Source organism: Lipophrys pholis (genome assembly GCF_963383615.2).
Source record: "Lipophrys pholis genome assembly, contig: SCAFFOLD_51, whole genome shotgun sequence".
Classification (NCBI taxonomy): domain Eukaryota; kingdom Metazoa; phylum Chordata; class Actinopteri; order Blenniiformes; family Blenniidae; genus Lipophrys; species Lipophrys pholis.
In genome coordinates, this window is record NW_028292157.1 from 117153 (window position 1) to 127288 (window position 10136).

The 10136-nt window shown below is 55.3% G+C and overlaps 1 protein-coding gene across 1 annotated transcript in view; it reads right to left on the reverse strand.

Annotated features, from left to right (window-relative positions):
* The window catches only part of isy1 (ISY1 splicing factor homolog), a 31298-nt gene extending 24735 nt beyond the window's left edge, over nucleotides 1-6563 (reverse strand). The window contains exon 1 of the mRNA XM_080493772.1: nucleotides 6427-6563. Coding sequence (XP_080349898.1) covers nucleotides 6427-6429 — 3 coding nt within the window. The 5' untranslated portion in view covers nucleotides 6430-6563. The remainder of the gene's footprint in view (nucleotides 1-6426) is intronic.
* Between the last annotated feature and the right edge of the window lie 3573 nt (nucleotides 6564-10136).

A 10136-nucleotide genomic window follows, 5' to 3' on the forward strand; every position in this document is an offset into this window, starting at 1 on the left:
CTTCCTCCCAGTTTCCTGCCAGCTTCCTCCCAGCTTCCTCCCAGTTTCCTCCCAGCTTCCTCCCACCTTCCTGCCAGTTTCCTCCCAGTTTCCTGCCAGCTTCCTCCCAGCTTCCTCCCAGCTTCCTCCCAGTTTCCTGCCAGCTTCCTCCCAGCTTCCTCCCAGCTTCCTCCCAGTTTCCTGCCAGCTTCCTCCCAGTTTCCTCCCAGCTTCCTCCCACCTTCCTGCCAGTTTCCTCCCAGTTTCCTGCCAGCTTCCTCCCAGCTTCCTCCCACCTTCCTCCCAGCTTCCTCCCAGTTTCCTCCCAGCTTCCTCCCAGTTTCCTCCCACCTTCCTCCCAGTTTCCTCCCACCTTCCTCCCAGTTTCCTCCCAGCTTCCTCCCACCTTCCTCCCAGCTTCCTGCCAGTTTCCTCCCAGTTTAATCCCACCTTCCTGCCAGCTTCCTCCCAGCTTCCTCCCAGTTTCCTCCCAGCTTCCTCCCACCTTCCTGCCAGTTTCCTCCCAGTTTCCTCCCAGCTTCCTCCCACCTTCCTCCCAGCTTCCTCCCAGTTTCCTCCCAGCTTCCTCCCAGTTTCCTCCCACCTTCCTCCCAGTTTCCTCCCAGCTTCCTCCCACCTTCCTCCCAGTTTCCTCCCAGTTTCCTGCCAGCTTCCTCCCAGCTTCCTCCCACCTTCCTCCCAGCTTCCTCCCAGTTTCCTCCCAGCTTCCTCCCAGTTTCCTCCCACCTTCCTCCCAGTTTCCTCCCACCTTCCTCCCAGTTTCCTCCCAGCTTCCTCCCACCTTCCTCCCAGCTTCCTGCCAGTTTCCTCCCAGTTTAATCCCACCTTCCTGCCAGCTTCCTCCCAGCTTCCTCCCAGTTTCCTCCCAGCTTCCTCCCACCTTCCTGCCAGTTTCCTGCCAGCTTCCTCCCAGCTTCCTCCCAGCTTCCTGCCAGTTTCCTCCCAGTTTCCTCCCACCTTCCTGCCAGCTTCCTCCCAGCTTCCTGCCAGCTTCCTCCCAGTTTCCTCCCAGTTTCCTGCCAGCTTCCTCCCAGCTTCCTGCCAGTTTCCTCCCAGTTTCCTCCCACCTTCCTGCCAGCTTCCTCCCAGCTTCCTGCCAGCTTCCTCCCAGTTTCCTCCCAGCTTCTTCCCAGTTTCCTCCCACCTTCCTCCCAGCTTCCTGCCAGCTTCCTCCCAGTTTCCTCCCAGCTTCCTGCCAGTTTCCTCCCACCTTCCTGCCAGTTTCCTCTCAGCTTCCTGCCAGTTTCCTCCCAGCTTCCTGCCAGCTTCCTCCCAGCTTCCTGCCAGCTTCCTCCCAGCTTCCTCCCAGCTTCCTCTCACCTTCCTCCCACCTTCCTGCCAGCTTCCTGCCAGTTTCCTCCCAGCTTCCTCCCACCTTCCTCCCAGTTTCCTCCCAGCTTCCTCCCAGTTTCCTCCCAGCTTCCTCCCAGTTTCCTGCCAGCTTCCTCCCAGCTTCCTCCCACCTTCCTCCCAGCTTCCTCCCAGCTTCCTCCCAGTTTCCTCCCAGCTTCCTCCCACCTTCCTCCCAGCTTCCTCCCAGTTTCCTGCCAGCTTCCTCCCAGCTTCCTCCCAGTTTCCTCCCAGCTTCCTCCCACCTTCCTGCCAGTTTCCTGCCAGCTTCCTCCCAGCTTCCTCCCAGCTTCCTCCCAGTTTCCTGCCAGCTTCCTCCCAGCTTCCTCCCAGCTTCCTCCCAGTTTCCTGCCAGCTTCCTCCCAGTTTCCTCCCAGCTTCCTCCCACCTTCCTGCCAGTTTCCTCCCAGTTTCCTGCCAGCTTCCTCCCAGCTTCCTCCCAGCTTCCTCCCAGTTTCCTCCCAGCTTCCTCCCAGTTTCCTCCCACCTTCCTCCCAGTTTCCTCCCAGCTTCCTCCCACCTTCCTCCCAGTTTCCTCCCAGCTTCCTCCCACCTTCCTCCCAGCTTCCTCCCAGTTTAATCCCACCTTCCTGCCAGCTTCCTCCCAGCTTCCTCCCAGTTTCCTCCCAGCTTCCTCCCACCTTCCTCCCAGCTTCCTCCCAGTTTCCTCCCAGCTTCATGCCAGCTTCTCCATGTGAACTCCTGGATTAGCATCTGGATTAGTCTCCATGTGAACTCCTGGTACACAGCCTAACCCAGTGAACTAATCCTCAGATGTCCTCAGATGTCCTCAGATGTCCCTCTCCGTTTGAAGTTCATGCAATCCTTTGACAAGTCCCAGTTGTTTGCACGAGTGGAGCCTGACTGTCTTTCTTGGTGACCTTGGTGACCTTTTTGACCTTGGTGACCTGGGTGAGCTGGGTGACCTTGGTGACCTGGGTGACCTTGGTGACCTGGGTGACCTTGGTGACCTGGGTGACCTTGGTGAGCTGGGTGACCTTGGTGAGCTGGGTGAGCTGGGTGACCTTGGTGACCTGGGTGACCTGGGTGACCTGGGTGACCTGGGTGAGCTGGGTGACCTTGGTGAGCTGGGTGACCTGGGTGACCTGGGTGACCTGGGTGAGCTGGGTGACCTTGGTGAGCTGGGTGAGCTGGGTGACCTGGGTGACCTGGGTGACCTGGGTGACCACAGGTATTCCAACCTCCTCCTGTAAAGTGTTCCGCTGCCTCTGACTCAGCCCACTGGCTCTCCTGTCTAGTGCTTTATTTAAAGTGAGGTCCGGTTCTGACCCGGTTCTCCGTCATTCCACACACAGTTGTGTCTCTGATCAGTGAGGAGGAGGTGCTCAAATTCACAATCTTTGTCTTTATTCTTTAAATCAGTGACATACGCATGTCCAGGTTGTGCTGGTGAAGAAGAGACGTCTTAGAGACACCACGTGTTTCCATAGTTCACAATGGTGGTGAAAAGGTTCCTCCATTGGATCCTAGTCATCCTTGACTTCATCAAATTAAAGGCGTTCTACCCCTGGACTGCTTCGTCTCCGTCAGACTTTCCCCAGCTCCGCTGGACACGAGGAACAATTCAAAGGGTTCTCTCCAGACTGTCCAGTTCTTCACTAGGTTCCCCTCCAGACTGTTCTTCACTAGGTTCCCCTCCAGACAGTTCTTCACTAGGTTCCCCTCCAGACTGTCCAGTTCTTCACTAGGTTCCCCTCCAGACTGTTCTTCACTAGGTTCCCCTCCAGACAGTTCTTCACTAGGTTCCCCTCCAGACTGTCCAGTTCTTCACTAGGTTCCCCTCCAGACTGTTCTTCACTAGGTTCCCCTCCAGACTGTTCTTCACTAGGTTCCCCTCCAGACTGTCCAGTTCTTCACTAGGTTCCCCTCCAGACAGTTCTTCACTAGGTTCCCCTCCAGACTGTCCAGTTCTTCACTAGGTTCCCCTCCAGACTGTCCAGTTCTTCACTAGGTTCCCCTCCAGGCTGTTCTTCACTAGGTTCCCCTCCAGACAGTTCTTCACTAGGTTCCCCTCCAGACTGTCCAGTTCTTCACTAGGTTCCCCTCCAGACTGTTCTTCACTAGGTTCCCCTCCAGACAGTTCTTCACTAGGTTCCCCTCCAGACAGTTCTTCACTAGGTTCCCCTCCAGACTGTCCAGTTCTTCACTAGGTTCCCCTCCAGACTGTCCAGTTCTTCACTAGGTTCCCCTCCAGGCTGTTCTTCACTAGGTTCCCCTCCAGACAGTTCTTCACTAGGTTCCCCTCCAGACTGTTCTTCACTAGGTTCCCCTCCAGACTGTTCTTCACTAGGTTCCCCTCCAGACTGTCCAGTTCTTCACTAGGTTCCCCTCCAGACAGTTCTTCACTAGGTTCCCCTCCAGACAGTTCTTCACTAGGTTCCCCTCCAGACTGTCCAGTTCTTCACTAGGTTCCCCTCCAGACAGTTCTTCACTAGGTTCCCCTCAAGACAGTTCTTCACTAGGTTCCCCTCCAGGCTGTTCTTCACTAGGTTCCCCTCCAGACAGTTCTTCACTAGGTTCCCCTCCAGACTGTCCAGTTCTTCACTAGGTTCCCCTCCAGACTGTTCTTCACTAGGTTCCCCTCCAGACTGTTCTTCACTAGGTTCCCCTCCAGACAGTTCTTCACTAGGTTCCCCTCCAGACAGTTCTTCACTAGGTTCCCCTCCAGACTGTCCAGTTCTTCACTAGGTTCCCCTCCAGGCTGTTCTTCACTAGGTTCCCCTCCAGACAGTTCTTCACTAGGTTCCCCTCCAGACTGTTCTTCACTAGGTTCCCCTCCAGACTGTTCTTCACTAGGTTCCCCTCCAGACTGTCCAGTTCTTCACTAGGTTCCCCTCCAGACAGTTCTTCACTAGGTTCCCCTCCAGACTGTCCAGTTCTTCACTAGGTTCCCCTCCAGACAGTTCTTCACTAGGTTCCCCTCAAGACAGTTCTTCACTAGGTTCCCCTCCAGGCTGTTCTTCACTAGGTTCCCCTCAAGACAGTTCTTCACTAGGTTCCCCTCCAGGCTGTTCTTCACTAGGTTCCCCTCCAGGCTGTTCTTCACTAGGTTCCCCTCCAGACTGTCCAGTTCTTCACTAGGTTCCCCTCCAGACTGTTCTTCACTAGGTTCCCCTCCAGACTGTTCTTCACTAGGTTCCCCTCCAGACTGTTCTTCACTAGGTTCCCCTCCAGACAGTTCTTCACTAGGTTCCCCTCCAGACAGTTCTTCACTAGGTTCCCCTCCAGACTGTCCAGTTCTTCACTAGGTTCCCCTCCAGGCTGTTCTTCACTAGGTTCCCCTCCAGACAGTTCTTCACTAGGTTCCCCTCCAGACTGTTCTTCACTAGGTTCCCCTCCAGACTGTCCAGTTCTTCACTAGGTTCCCCTCCAGACAGTTCTTCACTAGGTTCCCCTCCAGACTGTCCAGTTCTTCACTAGGTTCCCCTCCAGACAGTTCTTCACTAGGTTCCCCTCAAGACAGTTCTTCACTAGGTTCCCCTCCAGGCTGTTCTTCACTAGGTTCCCCTCCAGACAGTTCTTCACTAGGTTCCCCTCAAGACAGTTCTTCACTAGGTTCCCCTCCAGACTGTCCAGTTCTTCACTAGGTTCCCCTCCAGACTGTTCTTCACTAGGTTCCCCTCCAGACAGTTCTTCACTAGGTTCCCCTCCAGACTGTCCAGTTCTTCACTAGGTTCCCCTCCAGGCTGTTCTTCACTAGGTTCCCCTCCAGACAGTTCTTCACTAGGTTCCCCTCCAGACTGTTCTTCACTAGGTTCCCCTCCAGACAGTTCTTCACTAGGTTCCCCTCCAGACTGTCCAGTTCTTCACTAGGTTCCCCTCTAGGTTCCCCTCCAGACAGTTCTTCACTAGGTTCCCCTCCAGACAGTTCTTCACTAGGTTCCCCTCCAGACTGTCCAGTTCTTCACTAGGTTCCCCTCCAGACAGTTCTTCACTAGGTTCCCCTCCAGACAGTTCTTCACTAGGTTCCCCTCCAGACAGTTCTTCACTAGGTTCCCCTCCAGACTGTCCAGTTCTTTACTAGGTTCCCCTCCAGACAGTTCTTCACTAGGTTCCCCTCCAGACTGTCCAGTTCTTCACTAGGTTCCCCTCCAGACAGTTCTTCACTAGGTTCCCCTCCAGACTGTCCAGTTCTTCACTAGGTTCCCCTCCAGACAGTTCTTCACTAGGTTCCCCTCCAGACTGTCCAGTTCTTCACTAGGTTCCCCTCTAGGTTCCCCTCCAGACAGTTCTTCACTAGGTTCCCCTCCAGACTGTCCAGTTCTTTACTAGGTTCCCCTCCAGACAGTTCTTCACTAGGTTCCCCTCCAGACTGTCCAGTTCTTCACTAGGTTCCCCTCCAGACAGTTCTTCACTAGGTTCCCCTCCAGACTGTCCAGTTCTTCACTAGGTTCCCCTCCAGACAGTTCTTCACTAGGTTCCCCTCCAGACTGTCCAGTTCTTCACTAGGTTCCCCTCTAGGTTCCCCTCCAGACAGTTCTTCACTAGGTTCCCCTCCAGACTTCATGATATCAGAGGTTTCATCTGCTCCGTCTTCTTCCTCTTTTTCTGTCAAAAATCTCTTTTCACTTCTGACACCATGTAATATACTGGACTTACTTATTGTGTCTGGTTCTAGTGCTGTTCAGCACCTTGTGACTCATATAAGGGAAAGGTGCTGTATCAATATATTCTATTCTATGTATCGTGAACAACAAAGTCTCCTGACTACACAACACAGTCATCTAACAGAAGACACAGTGCCATCTACAGGTGACACTGAGTACTGCAGTTTCAACTCAAATACATTACAATATCATTGTGAGAGTCCCGCGTGCTGAAGCTGGGGAACGGGAACAGGACCCCCCCTCCCCCCCCGACCCGGATTAGAGGAGTCCTGCTCTAGAACCTCTAGAACCTTTAAACCTTCAGAACCTTCTTCTAACTCTCCTGCTTTCCTCGAAGCTAACAGGGCTAACACGCTAGCCATTAGCATTGTGGAGGAGTGAAACCCGCTGTAACGTGTGTGTGCGTGCGCGCGCACGTGTGTGTGTGTGTGTGTGTGCTGCCACTCACCATCTCCGCTCCTCTTTCTGCTTCTTTATGAAAACTTTAAAAATACTACACACTAATGCTCCAAAACGCTGCGATACTCACGAGGAAGACTGTCTTCTTCGACACACAAAGACATCAGGACGATAGTGAGCTACTGCCCCCTGCTGGAGGACACACAGAGAGACATCCAGACGGTAGTGAGGTACTGCCCCCTGCTGGAGGACACACTCAGAGACATCCAGACGGTAGTGAGCTACTGCCCCCTGCTGGAGGACACACTCAGAGACATCCAGACGGTAGTGAGCTACTGCCCCCTGCTGGAGGACACACTCAGAGACATCCAGACGGTAGTGAGCTACTGCCCCCTGCTGGAGGACACACTCAGAGAGGACGGTAGTGAGCTACTGCCCCCTGCTGGAGGACACACAGAGACATCCAGACGGTAGTGAGCGACTGCCCCCTGCTGGAGGACACACTCAGAGAGGACGGTAGTGAAATACTGCCCCCTGCCGGAGGACACACACAAAGACATCAGGACGGTAGTGAGCTACTGCCCCCTGCCGGAGGACACACACAAAGACATCAGGACGGTAGTGAGCTACTGCCCCCTGCTGGAGGACACACAGAGATATCCAGACGGTAGTGAAATACTGCCCCCTGCCGGAGGACACACACAAAGACATCAGGACGGTAGTGAGCTACTGCCCCCTGCTGGAGGACACACAGAGATATCCAGACGGTAGTGAGCTACTGCCCCCTGCTGGAGGACACACAGAGACATCCAGACCTTAGTGAGCTACTGCCCCCTGCTGGAGGACACACAGAGACATCCAGACCTTAGTGAGCTACTGCCCCCTGCCGGAGGACACACACAAAGACATCAGGACGGTAGTGAGCTACTGCCCCCTGCTGGAGGACACACAGAGACATCCAGACGGTAGTGAGCTACTGCTCCCTGCTGGAGGACACAGAGACATCCAGACGGTAGTGAGCTACTGCCCCCTGCTGGAGGACATACACAGAGAGGACGGTAGTGAGCTACTGCCCCCTGCTGGAGGACAGACACAATGAGGACGGTAGTGAGCTACTGCCCCCTGCTGGAGGACAGACACAATGAGGACAGTAGTGAGCTACTGCCCCCTGCTTGAGGAAAAAAACACATAGTGTAACCCTACTGTAGGACACAAATAGAGACGTCAGGACTCGAGTGACCCCTGCTGGAGGACACACACAGTGAGGACAGTAGTGAGCTACTGCCCCCTGCTGGAAGACATACACAGAGAGGACGGTAGCGAGCTACTGCCCCCTGCTTGAGGAAAAAAACACATAGTGTACCCCTACTGTAGGACACAAATAGAGACGTCAGGACTCGAGTGACCCCTGCTGGAGGACACACACAGTGAGGACAGTAGTGAGCTACTGCCCCCTGCTGGAAGACACACACAGAGACATCAGGATGGTGTTGAGCTACTGCCCCCTGCTGGAAGACACACACAGAGACGTAAGGACGGTAGTGAGGTACTGCCCCCTGCTGGAGGACGCACACAGAGAGGATGGTAGTGAGGTACTGCCCCCTGCTGGAGGACGCACACAGAGAGGACGGTAGTGAGCTACTTGCCCCCTGCTGGAAGACACACACAGAGACATGAGGATGGTATTGAGGTACTGCCCCCTGCTGGAAGACACACATAGAGACATGAGGACGGTAGTGAGCTACTGCCCTCTGCTGGGGGACACATGTAGACGTCAGGACGGTACTGAGCTTCTGCCCCCTGCTGGAGGACACACATAGACGTCAGGACGGTAGTGAGCTACTGCCCCCTGCTGGAGGACATACACAGAGACGTCAGGACAGTAGTCAGCTAACCCTACTGGAGGACACATACAGAGATGTCAGGACGGTCGTCAGCTACTGCCCCCTGCTGGAAGACACACACAGAGACATGAGGACGGTAGTGAGGTACTGCCCCCTGCTGGAAGACACACACAGAGACATCCAGACGGTAATGAGCTACTACCCCCTGCTGGAGGACACACACAGAGACATCCAGACGGTAGTGAGCTACTGCCCCCTGCTGGAGGACACACACAGAGACATGAGGACGGTAGTGAGGTACTGCCCCCTGCTGGAGGACACACACAGAGACATCCAGACAGTCGTCAGCTACTGCCCCCTGCTGGAAGACACACACAGAGACATGAGGACGGTAGTGAGCTACTGCCCCCTGCTGGGGGACATACACAGAGACATCCAGACGGTAGTGAGGTACTGCCCCCTGCTGGAGGACACACACAGAGACATGAGGACGGTAGTGAGCTACTGCCCCCTGCTGGGGGACATACACAGAGACATCCAGACGGTAGTGAGGTACTGCCCCCTGCTGGAGGACATACACAGAGACGTCAGGACGGTAGTCAGCTAACCCTGCTGGAGGACATACACAGAGACATCCAGACGGTAGTGAGCTACTGCCCCCTGCTGGAGGACACACACAGAGACATGAGGACGGTAGTGAGCTACTGCCCCCTGCTGGAGGACATACACAGAGACGTCAGGACGGTCGTCAGCTAACCCTGCTGGAGGACATACACAGAGACATCCAGACGGTAGTGAGGTACTGCCCCCTGCTGGGGGACATACACAGAGAGGACGGTAGTGAGCTACTGCCCCCTGCTTGAGGAAAAAAACACATAGTGTACCCCTACTGTAGGACACAAATAGAGACGTCAGGACTCGAGTGACCCCTGCTGGAGGACACACACAGTGAGGACAGTAGTGAGCTACTGCCCCCTGCTGGAAGACACACACAGAGACATCAGGATGGTGTTGAGCTACTGCCCCCTGCTGGAAGACACACACAGAGACGTAAGGACGGTAGTGAGGTACTGCCCCCTGCTGGAGGACGCACACAGAGAGGATGGTAGTGAGGTACTGCCCCCTGCTGGAGGACGCACACAGAGAGGACGGTAGTGAGCTACTTGCCCCCTGCTGGAAGACACACACAGAGAGGACGGTAGTGAGGTACTGCCCCCTGCTGGAGGACGCACACAGAGAGGACGGTAGTGAGCTACTTGCCCCCTGCTGGAAGACACACAGAGACATGAGGACGGTATTGAGGTACTGCCCCCTGCTGGAAGACACATACAGAGACATGAGGACGGTAGTGAGCTACTGCCCCCTGCTGGGGGACACACGTAGACGTCAGGACGGTACTGAGCTTCTGCCCCCTGCTGGAGGACACACATAGACGTCAGGACGGTAGTGAGCTACTGCCCCCTGCTGGAGGACACACACAGAGACATCCAGACGGTAGTGAGCTACTGCCCCCTGCTGGTGGACATACACAGAGACGTCAGGACAGTAGTCAGCTAACCCTGCTGGAGGACACATACAGAGATGTCAGGACGGTCGTCAGCTACTGCCCCCTGCTGGAAGACACACACAGAGACATGAGGACGGTAGTGAGGTACTGCCCCCTGCTGGAAGACACACACAGAGACATCCAGACGGTAGTGAGCTACTGCCCCCTGCTGGAGGACACACACAGAGACATCCAGACAGTAGTGAGCTACTGCCCCCTGCTGGAAGACACACACAGAGACGTAAGGACGGTAGTGAGGTACTGCCCCCTGCTGGAGGACGCACACAGAGAGGATGGTAGTGAGGTACTGCCCCCTGCTGGAGGACGCACACAGAGAGGACGGTAGTGAGCTACTTGCCCCCTGCTGGA